The following is a 21228-nucleotide window of genomic DNA, read 5'->3' as shown; positions in this document are numbered from 1 at the left end:
ACTTCCCTACCCTGAGCTTTAGTGTTTGTTTCTTTCAAATGAGAGGCTTTGAAATTTCTTTCTGTTACAAACCTCATCCTATAATCTTGTAGTCATTGTAAAGTATGAGATATGAGAGCAAAGAAAGAACAAAGTTATCCAATTTCTAAGCAGAGGCAGCATGATAGAGAAGTGGCCTTGGAGCCAGAATGATCCAACTTTAAGTCCCAGAACATATTATTTCTTGCAACTTTTTTATTTAAAAACTTCAGTGAAGGGGTCAACCTATATTGTTAGGAGTTCCTTAGAACAATGAAATCTTTTTAACTTAATTGAAACAAAATAAGAATAAGGAAGTATTGAGTTTTATGATATCACTTTCGCAAAACACTTGCGTTTTCTCTTCTTTGTAGACAATAATTTCAATGCCTGGTTTTCTGAAGTTTTCAACTTTTTGAATAATGATTCTAGTTTCTTTTGCTAGTTTTCCTTGTTTCAATTATTCACATCCTCCTAATGAATTAACATCTCAATCTAGCCCTTATAGTAAATCTATAGGCATGCTATTACAATAAATACCAATAAACATTCTGAGTTTTGGTTCAAATTGTCATAGTAAATGAAATTTGCAGGGGCCAGTATGACTGACTAGAAGCATTTAAAATTATATTTCTTCAAATATAAAAATAGAAAGTATCCTGCATCATCTTTAAATAGCATAGCATTTTTTCTTTTTTTCTAAAGGAGAAAACTTCCATTAATAACAAAACAAAACAAAATAAAACAAAGCAAGATACAATTTTTTTTTCCATGTTGAGGGGCACTTTGACTTTATTAAACATGGAATGACAGAAGTACTAGAAAATTAAGAGAAAAATATAAGGATAACATGAGAAAGATGCGGAGATAAATGGGGCCAGAACAGAGGACCAAGGCTAAATCCCTGAAGGATATTTTCTTAGTAACAACACTTAGGGGACCCAAACCTAAGAAAACAAGTTTTCAGCAGCCATTCTTGCACTGAAGATATTTACCCTTGGCCTCTTCAATGAGTTTAAATAATCTAATGGGAAAGTCAAATGATCAAATGTGATAAGAATCTTTTTAGAGATTTATTATGCTGTTTCCTTGGTGTACAATTCTTCCTATATCATAACAATTAAATTTGTTTTTACTAATTAGGCATAGTTATTGAGAAGGCCATTATATAACTCTATTCCCCAAAGTGTCCAGAAAAAGTACAAATCACAAAGCATTTCTAATTGTTTCCTATTGTGCCAAAGAATCATTTACTTTAATATTTTCCAAACCTAGACACTGGAGTGAAGATAGGAAAGGGAAAAATAGAGGAAAAATCCAGACTAATGGTCAATGTTTCTTTAATCATGGCTATTAAATGGTGTGCAATCTAGACGATAGCATTATATTAAGTGGAAGACTGATTTCTTGGATCAAAAATAATGAATAGATTCTCCTATACTATGTATAATTTTATATAAGTTCGTACATATGTAAGTATGGGTATCCACTTTACAAACAGTGCCTTGGATATGGTAACTTGTCAATAAATATCTAAGTTACTGCTTGGGAGTGAATATATAGACTCCTATGTTTTTTGTTTGTTTGTTTGTTTTTGTTCTTTTCTGTGTGGTTTAAACAATAATATGTAGTAACTTCGAGGGTAAAACCTGAGGCAGCCAAAATGCTTATTCAGTGAGCCAATAACTATAAAACAAATTCTCCATGGCTTTTTTTTTTCTTTTTTGTAAACAACCACAAATAGCTAGTTTTTTTTATTATTTTTATGATAATATCATGATTTTTCCATGTATTTTAAAAATTCTTCATTTCATTTTATTAGGAGATAAAATTGATTCACACATGGAAAACACATGAATTTAGGTTTTGTCTATAACAGGATTTTTCTAGCCTAGACATAATATTACGCCCAGAAAAAAATCTGATGAGTTTTCCATTTTATCTTTCTATTGTTTTAAAAACAGATGCAGCCTCATTTCCTCCTTTTGTGGAGAAGACCAGGATATTGAGGTTCTTTTCCTCTGATATTTGCAGGTAAGACTGAGATAATTATTTTGAAGTTCATTTCAAAATTACATTCAATTTTCTCCCAAATAAACTGATATAAAGTTAAAGATACCATATTAATAGGTCCCATTTAAGGAAACATATTATAATTATACTTTTCTGCTAGATTGCTGTAAGCAGTTTGTTCTTATGGATTCTGTCTTAGTTTTTAATTCCTATAGAGCTTAGTTTCTAATAAATCAATAAATATTATTTGACTTAGAATTTTAGAGATTTTGCTTGACTGTTTGAAAGGGGAGTCAGCTGTGTGTATTTAATCTCAAAGGACACAAAAGATTAATTTTTGGGTCACTTGAAACAAGGTCACTGTTGCTTTTCCATTCTTCCCTTTGATCAATGCATTTCCAGCTTCATGAACTCAGACTGTCTTTGTCTCTTTTGTATCTTCTATTAAGATATGATGAGCATTTATGATATAGATATTACTGTGAAAGGCACTATAGAAAATTCATAGATAAGACATCCATGCCCCCAAAGAGCTTGCATTGAAGTAGGAGAAGTAAGACCCATATATGTATGACTATAATACAAATTAGAACAAAGAAAGGTGGAAAGGCTTATAGACATCTGGGGCAAAACTGTTCACTGGTTTAGAGAATTGGGAAAATTCATGAAAGAAAAAACATGGAAATTAGATCTTGAAAAATTTTAAAGAATTATATCTATTCTTTAAACATTCATTGATAACTTTTGTTTTCACATCACTATAATTTCCAAATATAGAATCAAATCTCCTTTCTTATCTCAAACTAGGTACTCAGCAATCCATTTCTTAAAAAAATAAAAAAGGGGGCAGTTAGGTGGTGCAGTGGATAAAGCACCAGCCCTGGAGTCAGGAGGACCTGAGTTCAAAAATGATCTCAAACACTTAACACTTCCTAGATGTGTCACCTTGGGCAATTACCTCAGGGGAAAAAAAAAACATAGAGGAGCAATTTTCTGAATTATAAAACATTTATTAGGTACATGTTAGGGACTAGCTATGGGGGGGGGGGAGGAAAATGAAAAAGATGAACCTTGTCCTAAAGCAGCTTACATCCTAGTCAATGAAGGATAACATGTACATATGTTTGTACATTCAAATTCCATAGAAAATGTATGCAAGATAATTTGGGAAATATTTTGGAAAGGCTTCACATAGAAGGAATTATGAGCTTAGCCTCTAAGAAACTAAGGATTTTAAGAAGTGGGTGCAGGTGATAAGGGAGTTAATGCCAGTTACGAGGGACAGGTACCAACCAAGAGTATATATATGTGATTTCATTGGATAGATATTTTTAGGGGTAGAGAATGGGACAATATTATACTTTTGGCAAAATATGATAAAGCATGAATATTTAAAGAGAAGCCAAGGATAACTTAACCATAATCATAACAACTGGATAATGCATTAAATGATGTTTTATACAACAAGATTAAAGGAATCTGGAACCAGACAAAGGAAAACTTTGAATGCTAAAGTAAAAAGATTAATCGAAATTATTAATCAATAGGATACAATTAAACTTTCTCATAGAGTGGGGTGATGTTTGAATGAGAAGATCAACTTGGAAATAGTATAAAAATATATTGGGAATAGAAGTGGATTGGAGGCAGAAAGATAGTTTAGAAATCTACCCAAGTTTGTGAGAAGCAGTGTCTCTGCCATTGTATTGGCACTTTAAACACACACACAAAAGACAAATTTACATGATATGTCATAAAGAATGCCCCTTCTCCCTAGGGCAAGTTGAATATGGTTTTCTGGGTATAGATCTAGAGAGTGGCCAATGGGTGATTAGAAATCATACTGTTGAGAAAGATGAGGATTTGGAAATCACCTGAACAAAGTGATATTTGGAGTAAATGAGAACAGATGAAATTTCCAAAGGAGTACTATATAAAAAAGAAGGGGTGGAGAGAAAGGAATAAGCAAAAAACAAAAATCCTTAGGTCTATATTTGGGGGTAAGAAGAGGAAGGAAATATGAGCAAATGAAACAATAAAGTAGTAAGGGAGGCAGATGGAAACTTGGTATCATGCAGCACCATGGAAACAAGATAGGAACTCATCAACAAGAAGAGCTTGATCAGCAGGGTCAAATACCTCTGGAAAGTAGAGGAGGAAAGGCACTAACAGAACTAACATGAGATTATTGACCTTTGGGAACACAATTTCACTTTAGTGATAGGGTTGGAAGCTAGATATTAAAGGACTAAGTGTAAAGTAAATGGTGATGAACATAGAATAATGTTCTCAAGAAATGTTGGCAATGAAAGCAGAAAAATAAAGGCAAGGTTTTTTAGGATGAGGGAAACAAGCATATTTGCAAATGGAGGGGAAAGAGATTATGAAGAAGGAGAAATTGACTAAGGCATGAGAGAGAAGAATTGTTAGAATCTACTCCTGTAGATGGAATCTGTTATTGAGGGTGAGGTAATAACATTGACAGAGGATACATTCTTCCCTGTAGATAAGAAAATGTGTAAAAATATGGTCTGCTTAAGGGAGAGAGCTGAAGGAGTTTAAAGTGGATTATGTTGATTTCAGAAGTAGGAATGTTATCTGCTGACAGTTTAAAAGAAAATTATTTTCTCTTTTCTTAACCTACCATTATTATTATTATTATTATTTTAAATCAAACACTAACTGTCCAAAAACATGCTTTTTAAAGGTACCTCAGAGGGTTTTTCATAAATGCTAAGGAGCTCTGTTAAACTGTTTGCTGGCATTATAGTACAGATTTTTTATTGCTTTTTTAAAAAAATCAGCACTTTCCCCTAAACAACTTTTGTCCTGAACATATGCATTAAAATAATGTGCTCATTATATAGACAAAAGCATAACAATTCCTACCAGAATTCTAATCCAGAATGTTGAAATGTCCTCTCATATTTGATAAGAAGAAAAAAAAAAGTTCATTTTCAGGTTCTCATTCTTAGTAAAGTTGTAACATTTTGTAACTACATTTTATCATCACTGGGTAAGGCAAAGCTTAAAAATTTCACAAGTGAATTTTATTACCCTAATCAAGGGTCAAGGGTATGAAGAAATATAAAAACATCCGCAAAGTGAATTTCAAATGTGTCTGGAACAAAGCAAAATGTTTTCTACTTTTAGGTCAATCTATGCTGAATTTGAAACTGAGATCAATCTGAAAGGGATCCCGGTCTACCGATTTGTCCTTCCATCTAAGGCCTTTGCATCTCCTGTTGTAAATCCAGATAATGATTGCTTTTGCACGGAAAAAGTTATCTCAAACAACTGCACATCAGCTGGTGTTCTAGACATTAGCAGTTGCAAAGGAAGTGAGTGAAATATTACTGTTATAAATCAATAGGACTATTTATCCAAAATTTACTTTCTTTTTCTCAGAATATCTAAAATTTCCAAAATTTAATGGGATAAAATGATTTAAAATATACAGAGAATAGTACTTACAATATTTGTTTGAAGGCAAGTTTCTACAAGTAAAATTGGATTCCTAAATTCTATGAAAATGAGTAGTTACTATTAGGTAAATGGTTGTCTGCTTACTTAATGTCCCTTTTAGGATGAGAGTAAAATGAAAGTAACTCTTTGAATAATGTCTTGCTCTTCCTGGGTTGCCTTTTCCATTTAAGCTATTTCTTTATCTTTTTCTCCTGCCCCTCCCACTCTGTTCATTCTTTAAACTATAATTTCATGGATCATTTAGACTTAAGACTATTTTTAAAATTAGCTTCATTTTTGAGAGTATTACAGCTTATCATATTTGAATAGTGAAATCTCTTTCCCTAGAGTGCTAAATAAGAAAGTAATTAGCCCTTTGGGGAAAAAAATAAAATTAGTTAGAAAATTTAGGAAAATGATGTGATTTAAAGCATTGAGAGATAAATTTTCAAAATGTCTGTAAAAGGGGAAAATGCCAAATGATGTAATAAAATACCTCAGATTTACTATTTTTAATTGCATAGTGATTAATTTCCTTACTTTCTTACTTCAATAAAATCATCATGAGAATGATAACATGATGATCTACTTATGTAAACTAATATCCTTGATTGAAAATAAGAAGGAAATGGGGATTTCCTATAGCTGACCAGATCATCATACTCCAACATTGGCCTGAAAGAGTTGAGAAGACATTTCATTGTATTATTGAGGTTAGAGGAGTAGCTCAGTGGCTCAGTGGAAGAATTCTGGGCCTAGAGTCAAGAATATTTAGTTTGAATCCAACCTTAGACCCTGGGCAGGTACTTAATCCTATTCACCTCAGTTTCCTCATCTATAAAATGACCTGCAGAGGCAAATAATAAACCATTCCAGTATCTTTGCCAGGGGTCACAAAAAAGTCAGACATGACTGAAAAAAATTTACAATATAAGCAGATAGATTTCATAGGGAATATATCCCCAGTCTAGGAGTTACAAGACCTGAGCTGAAATCTGGCCTCAAATCCTTTTTCATGTTGTGAAACAGACATCTGTCTGCTTCAATTTCCTCATCATAAAATGAAATATTCCCAGGATTGTTGTGAGGATAAGGTAATGCTTGTAAAATATTTTGTAAATCTTAAAATATGATATGTATTAGTAGGATATTTTTATTTAAACAATATTTGACAAGCAAATGTTCTCAAGACTCTCTCTCTTCTAATGTCTCTTTTCCATATACAAAATTCTTTCAAAACCATAGCTATTGAAATAATTCTTCATTGAAAATCTGAATATGATGTCAAGCAAAGTGTCAAAGTAGGATAAACATTCTCATCTTAAGTTTACATTGTTATAATTTACATTGAAAGATGGACAGTTTAAATGGAAGAGATAGATTGCATTGCATCAATTATATCAAGTCCTAAAATGCTTATGAGATCCACTTTTACAGGAAGATATCAACCTAATAGTCTTTAGAAGAAAGGAAAATTGATGAATAACAATTTTTCTGGCTGATATGTGTGTGATTAGAGAATCACTCCCTTGAATTAATATATTATTTCATCTATCTAGGAAAAAAGCTAAAAATGGTTAATGAATTGAGTCCAAAATCGAATAGGGGAAGAGGAAATAACTGAAGTGTTGCCCAACTTCCTATATCCTATCTCCAAGTGACCTGAAAAAAACATTTTTCCATTGAAAATCACGGGAAAGAATGAAATGGCATAGATAGATCATATTATTTTCCAAGTGCCCTTGGAAGAGTGTATCTACAAAGATGCGATTGTAGGTCCACTGAAATATGAACATCAACTTGTTTATCATCAATTCACATCTTGTATAAGGACCTTTCCTTTATTTGACCAGATCTGTGAATTTATCCATGTAGAGAACTACAAATGTTAATTAGTATGGTCTCTGCAACCTTTTGTCTTAGAGTTCCCTAAAGATTCTAAGAGCTTAAGTGACTTGCCCAGAGATCCCTATATTCTAGGCATGAAATATAAGACTTGAACCCACTTAAGTTTTTCTGACTCAGAGCATAGTATTCCACCTACTCTATAATATTTGGTCTTAGCATGACACTTCTAAATTAATGTGATATTTATGTTTAACTTTTTTTTCTATTAGTTTAGCTTTAGAAGGAAAAGCATATTTTCCATTTCAACTATTTATTTTGTGACAGCTTTTGTGGATGTTTAAAAGGGCTTTATCAATTTTTTTTTTACCTTTTCTTCCAGAAAAGCCAGTGTACATTTCACTTCCTCACTTTCTACATGCAAGCCCTGATGTGCCAGAACCTATAGATGGGCTAAATCCAAATGAAGAAGAACATCGGACATACCTGGATGTTGAACCTGTAAGAAAAAGGATAATGATTGTGTGATTAGAATAATATTCAAAAACCCATTTTTACTCATAAACATATACTTCCCTCTTACCTGAAATTCATTTCAAATTTTCCCTGTTCTCCCATTCTAAATTTAAAAAGTTTTCTTTATGATCCCCTTTTGAGAATCATGCTATAATAGGAAAGACAATGGACCTGAAGGCAGATTTGAGTTTGATTAGCCTTGTGAGTTTGAGAAAGGCAGTTAACATCTCTGAACCCACTGTGTTCATTAGTAAGATGGAGATTCTAATACTTTTGATATTTATAACATTATTTTGAGAATCAAAGGAGATTATAGCTCTAAAGTACTTTTAAAAGCTTTAGAAAGGATTGGAATAGCAACTGGATAGGTGATTTCATTATTATTCACAAAGCCAGATTATATTAGAAGTGGGACCTTAACCAAGTCTTCTTGGCTCCAAAATTAGTTTTCTATGTGTGCCTTGTTTCCTTCTATAAAATGTAAGTTATTATAATTACTAATAATGAGCTATGATTTTCTACATAGTACAATGCCGTTGAAGGATCTGTATTCAAATCCTACCTTTAATACTTGAGCAAGTCAATAAACTTCCCAGGAATTATTTTCTCATTTGTAAAATCAGGTGATCTCTGGAGTCTCTGGTAGTCCTCTATCTCTGTTATCTAGGATAAGCTTATACAGTATCAAGACAATCTCATCTTAATTTGTAAGTAGACAAACTTTTACAAGGCAGTTCTTTTGGTTCAAATCAGAAATAATATTTTCCTTAAAATTTCAAGAATTTCAGCAACATAGGCACATGATCCAACAATGCAAATCATAAGCCTTCTACTTTGCCATTATTTCCAACTTTTCAATTTCTCTTACAAAGATATGTTAGAATTAGTCATGTTATTTTGTTATTTTAATGACCCAATTTGTGATCCAATTTATGAAATGGAAAATTATTGAATAATATCTTACTGTTATAAACATGATGCTGATTTGTTCTCTGAGTATGAATACACATATAGTGATATATATGTGAATACATATATATATATATAGAGAGAGAGAGAGAATGTGTGTATCTATATATACAAACATGTATGAATATAAATATATGTATGTATGTAAATATACACATTTATGCATATTGGATTATTATGATAGAATACTAAACTTGATGACTGAAGACAAATCCTGACTCAGAATTACTAGCTATGAACTTTTGGGCAGATCAAAGTCCCCTTTGATAGTCTCAGTTTGTTCATCTGTAAAATAGGTAAACGTATTTTACAATAGGTTGTGAAAATCAAATGAGATAACACATGTAAAGTGCTTTGCAAACTCTAAATTGTTATGTGATTATTATTATTATTATCATTTAAGAAATCTTGTCATATATTCTAGATGGTCAATATCTAAATGTAGATAGGTAATTTTATTTCATTCTTATTTCATTTTAGATCACTGGATTTACTTTGCAATTTGCAAAACGACTACAGGTTAACATACTTGTTAAACCAGTAAAAAAAATTGAGTAAGTTTTCTGTATCTTATTTAGAATTTTTGCATGAATAAAAAACAATTTCTTGTAATTAGACCAAAGGAACTAGAACATTAAATCTATATAAAAGGTCAAACTTCAAATGTAATCTAGTTTAAAACCAAAAGATCTATTTTTTTGCTTATTTTGCTAATGGCTTTCACTTAGTAATTCAATATCATTTGCATTAAGGAGCACAAATGACACATTTCAAACTTTTGAAACAGGGAAGTTAGATGGTATAGTGTATCTATCTACCAGAGTGTCAAACCTGGAGTCAGGTAGACTCATCTTCCTGAGTTCCTCAAACACTTACTAATTGTGACCCTGGGGAAATCATTGAACACCATTTGCTTTGGTTTCCTCATCTATAAAATGGGTTGAAGAAGGAAATGGCAAACCACTCCAGTATCTTTAGTAAGAAAACTCCAAGTAGAGTCATGAAGAGTTAGACAAGACTGAAAAAAAATTGAAACAAACAATTGAGATGTACAGGTATGACAAGCAATAAATGGAAATTAAACAAGGAATATTTAAACTATTGGATTTTGAAAAATCTACGAAACCCTTCTTAAGTATATTGTTCTTGTACCTTTCAGTTCCTGTTGAGCATCTCCACTTGAACTTCTTGCTATCCCATGAAACTTTTTGTCTTATTGAATTGACTTTTCTCTTAAACTTCCTCCTACTCCTACTCCTATACATCTATTAATGGCACTGCAAAACTCTCAGGCAAGAAACTTTTAATTCCTTCTCCTCTTGCAGCTTCCTCACACATTTTATTACCTTACATTTCTACAATATAGCTTTCATTTTACCTTTCATGCTTTCTCATACTGCAACCACCATGATTCAAGCCTTTTATCACTTTTCATCTGGAGAAGTCTCTCTGCTTGTAGTCTCTTCTTTCTCTAGTCATCCTTCATATCACTGCCAAAATAATATTCTTAATGACTAGATACTTCTTTCCCTCCTCTACTCAAAACCTTCAATAACTGCCTAATGCCAAGAAGGTAAAATTCAAATTTCTTTAGAAGTTAAGACTCTCCATTATCAGGCTCTCACCTTTCCAGACCTAGTTTAGGTTACTCATCTAATTATTTGGACAGGTAATAAGCAAGGACAGGAGCTGCCTATGCCCTAAAAGCTTAAAGCTGGCTCTTTTTAAAGCTGACTAATTCACTGTTTTGCCTTTCATCTTACACTAAAGACACATTCATGAGGTTGTCTCCTCCCTCTCACTGGGCTAAGCTTTCAACTTGTGACTCAACGATAAGTGAAAGCTCCTAAAATAATGTCTGGCATATAATATGTACCAAAATTCTTGTTGACTGATATAGTTAAAAGATATCCAGACACCTATAGCCCATTAATCTAAAGATACTTTTTCTCTCCAGCTCATGAACCTCGTTATGATTTCTGGACCTATTTCTATTAGACTCAGATACCCTTGCAAAGGAAAGTTAAGAGAAAAGAACACCAGAACTATCTCTTTGACAATGGTCCCAGTCCAGCATCGCTAAGTAAAAAAAAAAATAAAAAAAAATATATATATACATATATATGTATATATATATACATATATAATATATGTATATGTATATATTGTATTTTTAAGAATCTTCTTTATAAGTAGAAATTCATCCTTCTCATTATAAATAATTCATATGATAACCAAATTTAAATCAGCTTTAAAGTATTTATATAAGCATCTTTAGTATCATAAAGTGAAATAGAGAAATTGAAACTCCTCTGTCAGAGGCTTCCCTTCTATAGAAGGCAAGAGAAAAGAACAGAGAGTTAAAGCTGTTTTTTTTTTTAAGTTGGTTTCTTTTTGTTTTTGTTATTGCTGTTTTTTTTCTAAGAGGAGTGGGGAGGAAGAAGGACCAGAAAGTGGGGATGAAGGGTAAGGTCTTGACAGTAATTGAATCTTCTTCTATCTTTTAGTTCTCAAAGAAGGGCCAGGAAGTTGTCACACAACTGAGGTCTCCTACAGCTTCTGGTCATAGGTTACCATCTACAGTTTTTACTGAATTGGGCCTTAGTCAGCAATTCAAATGATGTCCCAACTTTAACTTTTGAACTATAGTCTGAATGTCTCCTATATCCTCTCCTACTAGCAAGCAAAATCTTTGACTGATAGCTCTTCCTTCCCCTAAAGCCTCATGGGATAGCTTTTCTTTCTCTTTCTTCTCAGTCAGTACAAAGTCAAGGAAAAGATCACAAAAACTTGGGAAATGTTTGGTAACCCTATAAGACAAAACAAATAAGTATCACCAGTGAACAGGTACCCGGTCCCTAAGATTTTCATATCTGCCTCTATAAGCTGAGTCAAGATCATTAAACTTGTTCATACACTAGAAGATATTCTAGGGAAATGAATTATTAGTTGTTCTGTGAAATTCACATGCCAGTTTGTGCCTCTGGGTAGTCAGTCTTTTGAAATTTTTCTCTTCCTTTTCATTTGTAAGTCAGGTACCACCTCTTTTAAGAGGTTTTCCCTGCCCTTTAACTTCCCACCTCCTCAGATTTGTTGAGGATACTGTGTCCAGATCTCTCATTTTTCTCTTATACTATACCTTGTTTAACTCTTAGTTTTAGTGTACAGATTATAATTCACATAGAAGATGGTAGGCTCCTTGTGGATAAGAATTGTTGGTTTTCATCTGTGTAGTCTTAATACAATTTGTTACATATAAAAGATAGTTAATAAATGGTTGAACCAAATACGTAATTCAATTTTTAAAAATCTATGTTTTCCATTGTTTCACAGAACTTTAAGTAAACTGAAACGACACTACATTGTCCCAATTCTTTGGCTTAATGAAGTAAGTATTTTGAATATATTAATTACTAAAAGTCAGAAGAATTTTTCTTCGTAAAAGAAGTATTTTAATGACAGTTCTCTTTGTGAGCTTAATACTTCCCCAAACCTTCCTTTTTTCTTCCTATAGTTGCTTCAAAATATGTTCTTTATTTATGATGTGTTTAAGGTTTGGGATTGGATATGTTTTATTATTTTTGAATGTGTTTGCATGCTAATGAATTTAGGCAGCACTGATTATCTGTGGATGGTCATATGCACATGTGTACTTAAGCTTGTTTTTCTTTTTCTTTTTAATTTAATTAATTAATTAATTTATTCTCTAGAATAGTTGGTTCATGTGACAACCCCATCAACAATACATTAATGTCCCAATTTTCCCACATCACCTCCTATATTTATCATTATTTTTTCCTGTCATCTTGGCCCATCTGAGAGGTGTGAGGTGGTACCTCACAGTTGCTTTAATTTGCATTTCTCTAATCAATAGTGATTTAGAGAATTTTTTTTTTTCATATGACTATAGATGGCTTTAATTTCATCATCTGAAAATAGCCTGTTCATATCCTTTGACTATTTATTACTTGGGGAATGACATGCATTTTTATATATTTGGCATAGTTCTTTATATATTTTAGAAATGAGACTTTTATCAGAAACATTGTCTATAAAAAAAAATTCCCAGCTTTGTACGTCCCTTTTAATTTTGTTTCTGTTGGTTTGGCTTGTACAAAAACTTTTAAATTTAATGTAATCAAAGTTTTTCAGTTTGCCTTTCATAATTATTTCTAGCTTTTCTTTGGTCATAAATTCTTCCTTTCTTCAATGATCTGATAAGTAAATTCTCCCTTGCTTTCCTAATTTGCTTATGGTATCACCCTTTATTACTAAATCATGTACCCATTTTGATATTTTGGGGGGGTATGTGTTGTGAGATGTAGATATATGCCAAGTTTCCAACATTATTTTCCAGTACCACTCTATTTTTTAACCAGTGCCAAATGCTTTTGATGACTAATGCTTTATAATATAGTTTTAGGTCTGGTATTGCTAAGCTGCCATCCTCTGTGGGTTTTTTCCATTAATTACCTTGATATTTTTTACCTTTTGTTCTTTCCAATTAATTTTGTTATTATTTTTTCTAGTTCTATAAAATAATTGTTGGCAGATAGATTGGTATGGAACTGAACAAGTAGACCAATTTAGGTATAATTGTCATTTTTATTATATTAGCTTGGCCTACCCAAGAACAATTGATATTTTTCAAAGTTTTTAGATCTGATTTTATTTGTGTAAGAATGTTTTATAATTGTGTTCATATAGTATCTGAATTTGTCTTGGCAGGTAGACACCCAAATATTTTGTTTTGTCTATAGTTATTTTAAATGGAATTTCTCTTTGTGTCTCTTGCTGCTGAGTGCCTGTGTTTTTCTATTTTAATAAATGACCAAAATGAACAGCAACATAAATGTTCCTTTATCCCAACCAAATAACAATATTTTCTGCCAATCAGCACCATTAAGATTATTTTAATTCATTATCTCAAGCATCTGCTTATATAGGGTCTTGCAATAGGCAACAGATCCTAAGCAAATTCTACATCTTTCATAGAGTGGTTCTAGTTAAGTTTCGTCATGCTAAAACACATTTTGTGTGCTAATGTCAAATCAAGGACAAGTTTACAAATATCATGGGACATATTGCTGCTAAAAGACTTGGATACCATCTTGTAATCATTCAAGACAACTAGTCACAGAGCTAATAAATACTTGGGGCCCCAGTACTGGAAATGAACCAAAAAATTCTTTGAACTTTCCTTCTGATACTGGTGAACAAATGGCTACTGACAGTTTGGTACAACTAGCTGCTGATCAGTCTTACTAGTGGCTAGAATCTTATGTAATAATCAATCACTATTATTATCAAAGTGCCTTACTGGGAATAAAGAAAGATTAATGAAATCAAACATGAAGAATGGTTATAATTCACTGATTTTCAGTGTTCATGCTCTAGTCCAAATCTAATCATTCAGTCCTGACCTTGTTTGTAAAAAGAGAATTGGGCAGACACAAGAGTTTTGAGGAGGTAACTACTTGCAAAAGGGGAAAGATTATTGAAAAAGAAAAAGCAAATGGGATGAAAAAAGTGAAGCTACATCAGTGATTTAATGCACTTTGCACATATCTTTATCTCAAGTCTGCCTTGATCCACAAAGAGTAAAAACTTTTACTAGGCAAAACCTAGGGCATGGATATAAGATTTCCTCTTAATCTAGGGAGCCATTTGATCATAATCCATTTTTTTTTTCTGTTTTGGGCTGAATTAGCCCCAGATAAATCCTAATTATTAATCACATTTTTTAAAGCTTCTCATGCATACCTTTGTTTGTTAAAATACACAAACACAAGAATCCAAGAGGGGAATATCTGTCAAATGTTGATTATTTTGTTTTATTTCTTCATAAGTAATTGTACTTTGTCTTAATTTCAGACTGGTACTATTGGTGATGAGAAAGCTGAAATGTTCAGAAAACAAGTAACTGGCAAAATAAACCTCTTGGGTATGGTAGAAATGGTTTTACTTGCCGTTGGTCTGGTGACCTTTGTTGCATCCATGATTGCATATTGTGTATGCAGGTCAAAAAAAATAAAATAAGTAAGTATTCTCATAAACCAAACAAATGTAAAATTGTTGTTGCCTTAGCATAAGTACTAACTTCAATGTTTTCATGGTATTCAAAAGAAGATTCATACAGCTAAAAGTGTGAATATTTCTGTGTGAACAACCCATCATTCAATTACTCTACAACTTTGATGAATTTTTAGATAAAAAAGTAACTAGTAGAGAAGGCATAGTTTCATAGATTCTTAGAGTTGAAGAGTTGGAATACACCTTAGTAGCTCTATAGGACAACCCCAATATAAACATTCCTATTCTATGATATTATGGTTACTGGCCATCCAACTTCTGCTTGAAAATTTCTACTGACAAAGAACTCACTATATTGCAATGTTATTGAGATCAAATGAGATTATTTAATAATCCTTACAAACTTTATAATATAATATTACTAGTTGTTGTTAGCTAATAAAATGGATATGTGGTGCAGCCTGGAAGATCTGAGGTCCAGTCTCTTCTCAGACCCTTACTAACTGTGTGATTCTGGGCAAGTCACTTAATTTTTCAATTAACTCAACTGTAAAATTGAAATAATAGCATGTATTCCTCAAGATTGTCCTGAGATATAGAGTGACTTCCCCAGGATCAAATGGTCACCATATATTAGATATGATGTTATACTTGAGAGGCAGCTTACTCTCCCTTTATCTCATCCAAAACCAAAGGACTCAAATGTACAAACCTACAAAGTAAAGTCCCTTTATTACCATTGTATGCTTTTACCACTGAGCCACTAAAGTGATATTCTTAAAATGCAGGTTTGATCATATCATCTCCTTATTCAGTAAACCCCAGGGCCTGCCTACTGCCACTGGCAGTACATATAAAATGCCTTCATAACCAAACCCTCTTCAACTTTTTAGTCTTGTTAATACCTTACTTCCTAATACTTACTCTTCACAGACAATAGCCCACTAGTTCCTCCATGAAAAATCACTCCATTCCTCCATTCCAGGCATTTTCTCTGTTCCACTTCACTGAAATGCTCTCCCTCATCTACTATGACTACTAACCACCTTGCTTTCTTTATTTGTATACCTCTAATGTTCAGTTCAATGCTTGGCATTTAACAAATGTTTATTGAATTGAATTGAATGTCAATTTCATATATACATACATATATATATGTATGTATATATATATATATATATATATAGTTTTTTTTTTTTTTACATAGGTAATTTTTCAGCATTGACAGTTGCAAAACCTTTCGTTCCAACTTTTGCCCTCCTTCCCCGCATCCCTTCCCCCAGATGGCAGATTGACAAATACATGTTAAATATGCTAAAGTATGTTAAATACAATATATATATATATAATATATAGTATATTATATATATATATATGTCCAAACAGTTATTTTGCTGTATAAAAAGAGTCAGACTTTGAAATAGTGTACAATTAGCCTGTGGAGGAAATAAAAAATGCAGGCAGACAAAAATAGAGGGATTGGGAATTCTATGTAGTGGTTGAATGTCAGTTTCATAACATTATATCATATTACCTTCATTTATATCTGGCGTTGTGTCATGAAATTAATCATTCACTAAGTTGTGTTTTTTCTAAGATTTTTGGGAAAATTAGGGTATATATGAGTCTGATATTTTCACTTTACTTGTTAGCATTTAGGCCAAATAGCAATAAGATGAAGTTTTCTTTTTACTACTACTTAGAAAACACATTTTTTCCTAGTTTTTTTTTTTTTCTATATTTTTTTCTGTAGCCCAGAGGTTGGAGAATTAGCAACCCACCCCAAAAAAGGTATTTTAGAGACTTAGTATTAGAGACTTGGTATTTACTACAAACCTATTTATTTTACATTCTTAACTTTTAAAAGTTAACTTGCTAATTTTTCACTCCTTTTTACAGGTAGCAAGAAACACTCTGGATACAGAGGATAGCTGTGTCATAATCAGGATCTTTAGTAACATTGACTCAAATAAAGGACATAGTTTGTATACACAGACTATAGTAAAGAAAAGCTGAGACATTGATCTTAAAACTACATATTTATCTCATACTTTTAAAAAATGGATCATGATTATGTTGGTTGTAAAATCTAGAAAATACAATTATACATGAGTAAATTGTTCCTATCACTAGTACTATCTGGTAAGAGATTCAGTACAATTGTTGAAGTTTGCACAGGCCACAAGGACTGAGATTTCCAAAGTTCCATGGGAAAAGAGCTATCACCAATCACATTGCCTATAGTCAATAATAATAAAGTATTTTTTCCCCTTATTCAAAAGCTATTAGTGCAACACTTCATGAGGAAAAAATAACTTGAAAGGCCAATAAGACTGTTTGATCATTGGCCTCACTATTTCTATTTTAGCCCATTGAGAAACATAAAATGTATCAGTTACATTTTGCCTAAATATAGGCCCTGTTATTCTTGACCCTGTGCTCAGAAAAATGAAAATCCTTCAATCTCCTGTCTTTTCCTTTTTACGGATACGGTTTTGGATATTTTCCCCAAGCTTTTCAGTTGTTTAAGAAGTTTGTGAGAATAGTCCTTCATCCTTTCATTCATCCAAGGTTTAAGGTTGGTTACTTCAGAATGCAGAAATGTCATCAAAGATATGAATCAAAAGTGTTGTTTTTTTATGAATTATGCTCAGTCATACAATGTGTATATTAATAAAGTTAATAGTGACATTATAACTGAGGATTATATAGTTCCAAAAGGATTGATTTAAAATTCAAATGATTTTAATTAGTTCTCTTTTATATTATCTTACTGTACTATATCTTCATTTTCATATAGCACATATCTTTCTTTTTTGTTCTCCCAACATGTGAATATTTTAAGGTGTCTTTTCTTCATCCAGATTCTACCTAAGTTTCTCTGACATTCAAGTTACAATATCTTGATTTGTTTTAACTTAATTTTTTCTGAAGAATTGGGGAAGAAAAGACTGAAACATGATGTGTTCCTTTTCTTGTTCTTTATTTTAAAAAATAGATGTTGATGTACTCTTGATAGAGTTCCTCCATCCCCCACATTGGTAGAGGCCTGTTTCTTCTAGGGGCATTGATAACACCAGTGTATTGTAGAAGAAAAATTTGCTTTTCTCATAAAGAAGAGTATACTTCAGGTTTCATGTACAGAAAAAGGAAAACAATTATATTTTTACATTAAATGCTAATTCAAGAACCAGAATATTAATCCTTTATTTTCATATTTAAATTGGGAACATATTAGTATCTCAAAAAGTACCATAGCATGTCTGAGAAAAAAAATATCATTGGAGAATTCAGAGATCTAACAAAATTAGTTAATTGGATATATATTTTTTCAGTGTACTAAATATTTATTAGTTTATTATGATGTACAAAATCTATTTTTCAGATATTAACCAATCAATAAGATAACCAAAAGTTTAGATGACTACTTAAGTTAGAAAATAACTTATGTTAATTCAGCCCTCAAGAAATTTCATTTAAGACAAAAAGTTTAGATGTACTTGCTGTGGTGGAAATATTTTATCTTTCATACTTATTTAGAAGACAATAATAAAAAAAACCCACCAAAACATCTTTATGTACTAGGGAAGATCCAGGGCTTCAAGAACTAGGCTAACATAGTTTTGGGACAGGAAACATGATCTACCTCCAGTCCCCAATACTTTCGTTAATATTACTTCCTAAAGCAAAGCTAGACCTGTGTTCCATGGGGTTACACTGCTAGAACTTAATGACATTTATAATGGATTCTAGCCCTGATTCAGGCATTTACAAATCAGGGAAGTGAAATGAGATGCTTTATTTTCCCACATGCATTGAATGTTTAAATGCAACCTTAACTTCACAGCACTCCTTTTATATTTTAGGCATTGCATTTCAATTTTTAAAATTCTTCATATGATTGTCAAAGACTGAACATTCTCATGTAAAATGTATTGAAAATATTTCACAGTAAACTGAATGCTGTTTCACCTTTGAAAGGACAATATAAGATAGACAAGGGTATATCTTTCATGTAGAAAAAAAAGATGCATGGATTTTTAATAGTTTTATTTGTGTAAAAATAGTGGGGGTTTTTTCCCAAATGAATGGCTAGTTTTCAATGGGGTTAAGTGTTTGAGGATTTGTAATTATATGTGGGTGAAATTCATGATTTTTTAAAATGCAAAACTATACAGAGCAATCATCCATAACCTTAATTGCAAAAAATTATGAAAATCCTTGAAAATAGTTTTTCTTGAATAAATTTTGCCATTTAAAAGACATCGTTTTTTTTTCAGAAAATAAATGCTTCTTACTGTTAATATATGAACTGAGAAACAAAAAAAATGGTATTGTGCTTGGATTCTCAGGAAAAATGTATATTATATATATAATATATATATATATATATATATATATATATATATATATATATATATACTTAGTACTGCTTGTGAAAGCAATAGATATAGTTATACACAGCCTGTTTCTACTTTGTAAAAGGGCTGAATGCTTGTTGATATGTATGTGTGCAATAATGTCTCAATCATTTTCTGTGTTATTTTAATTACCCATGATAAATGTCAAACTACACACAAAGCATTGTTTTTCCTATTAGAGTTTAATTTGGAGTATATGATAAACCACTTTCTATTTGAAGTCACTCAGAGGAGAAGAGTAGTAAATGATCTTTTTTTTCTTTCCCCCTAAACTGTGGAAATCTTGGAGGTTTGGTATCATTCTAACTACATTCTGTATACTTTTATAACTCTTTTCTCTTTTCATATGTATTCATAGAATTACATTGCCTGTTTCCCCATAAGTATCTTCACTCTTATTTGTTTCACAGTATAATTTGATTAATCATTTCCCAATGAGTTGTTATATTTATATTAAAGATACAGAACATTCTGCCTTTCAACTTATGACCCCCAAATAGTACCATTTTGAAATGTATGTAAAAATAAATAAGCTTTCATTACAAAAAAAATAAATAATAGTGAGTATTTTCTGCTTCCTTCCTCTTTTTCTGCATAGCTCTTACTATTTTGCATACTTGTAGTCATATTTTAACTATATGGATACTCTCTTTAGATGATGTGGATCCATCATTTAATGCTTCCGTTCCTATTTAATTCAGTTAATATTTAAGCATGTTATCTCATTGTAGAATGACAGAATTAGGTCAGTAAGAGGCTTTGACAATATAGTCCAGTGCCATGAATTTACAAATGAGGAAATAGAGGCCCAGGGAGTTTAAGTGACATACATAATGTCATACCAATAGTATTAGAATCAGATTTTAACTCAAATTCTCTGGTTCCAAAGCAAGAACTCTTTTCACTGAATTATGCTACTTTCCAAAGTATTCTCATGTGAAAAATACTCAAGGAATCAGTTCTATTTATACATAGTCCTACAGAACAGATAATATAATCCTGTGGTGATTTAAAAAAAAATTCTATGTAACCTTGGACTAAGTTTTATGGTTACTTTGTGGCTTAATGATAACATCATTTTCATTCTAGGTATATTTCCCACCCAAATGAAGTGGGGTCACAAAGGACTCTATCTAGTGTGAACAGTATGTGTCAATAACCCACTCAAGGAATTATAAACACAGATACTTTGAAACTCTTAATGTCTCTATTATCACTTTGAGATTAGAAAAATAAAGTTAATCCGTAGGATAGTGTAACTTGAGTTGGCACACTTTGGAATTTTGTCATCCTCCATATGGCATTTTTAATGAAAGAGTAAAAGAATAATAGCAATTTCAGGATTAAGTGTCTGTATTTTTCTTCAGTACAGGAACATCAATACCAAAATATTTGCATTTAATTTTTCAATAATCCAATAACTTCCTCAAAGGTAATTATTGTTCCAGCCAACGTACCAGGTGAGGTGATGATTTCTTAAGTTAAAGTCCTGTAAAAGTTCCAAATACAACTGAATAACATCATATATTTCCCTGCCCCTACCTAATTAAGATGCTTTACGCAGATTAGAACTTTTCTTTTATGTTTAGACTCTGTCCTCTAATATTTATTGCACCAGTGTTGCATTCTACTGTATTACAATGTATTGCACCGTTCAAATTTATGGTTTGATAAGAGTTATCAGCATTTTCTGATCAGCTCAGTAGCATAGAGTCTTCTGTTTAGTGTCAAATTTACTATGATTTCTTGATATACACCTGAAAGGGACCTCCAATGCAATCTAATTCAATAGATTCATTTTACATAAGAGGAATCATGAAAGTTAAATGATTTATCCAAGTAGTTCACATAACTTCAGAATAAATTTTGAAAATCTCCTCCAACCCCAATACAGTGAGAAATATCAAGATAGATTGCAGAACATTCTTTGTTTCTCTGTCAATGTCTC

At 31.8% G+C, this 21228-nt stretch overlaps 1 protein-coding gene across 5 annotated transcripts in view; it reads left to right on the top strand.

The window, feature by feature from the left end:
• Window positions 1-19120, top strand: part of CD36 (CD36 molecule) — an 81546-nt gene extending 62426 nt beyond the window's left edge. For all 5 annotated transcript variants that reach the window (XM_003771461.4, XM_012550915.3, XM_031938674.1 and 2 more), the window contains 7 exons: window positions 1983-2052; window positions 5185-5372; window positions 7724-7842; window positions 9307-9380; window positions 12160-12214; window positions 14701-14865; window positions 16759-19120. In XM_003771461.4, coding sequence (XP_003771509.1) covers window positions 1983-2052; window positions 5185-5372; window positions 7724-7842; window positions 9307-9380; window positions 12160-12214; window positions 14701-14865 — 671 coding nt within the window. In that variant the 3' untranslated portion in view covers window positions 16759-19120. The remainder of the gene's footprint in view (window positions 1-1982; window positions 2053-5184; window positions 5373-7723; window positions 7843-9306; window positions 9381-12159; window positions 12215-14700; window positions 14866-16758) is intronic.
• Window positions 19121-21228: the final 2108 nt, after the last annotated feature.

Source organism: Sarcophilus harrisii, chromosome 5, assembly GCF_902635505.1.
Source record: "Sarcophilus harrisii chromosome 5, mSarHar1.11, whole genome shotgun sequence".
Taxonomy (NCBI): Eukaryota; Metazoa; Chordata; class Mammalia; order Dasyuromorphia; family Dasyuridae; genus Sarcophilus; species Sarcophilus harrisii.
The sequence above is the reverse complement of the archived record's forward strand: the minus strand, read 5'-3'. Positions and strand labels throughout refer to the sequence as shown.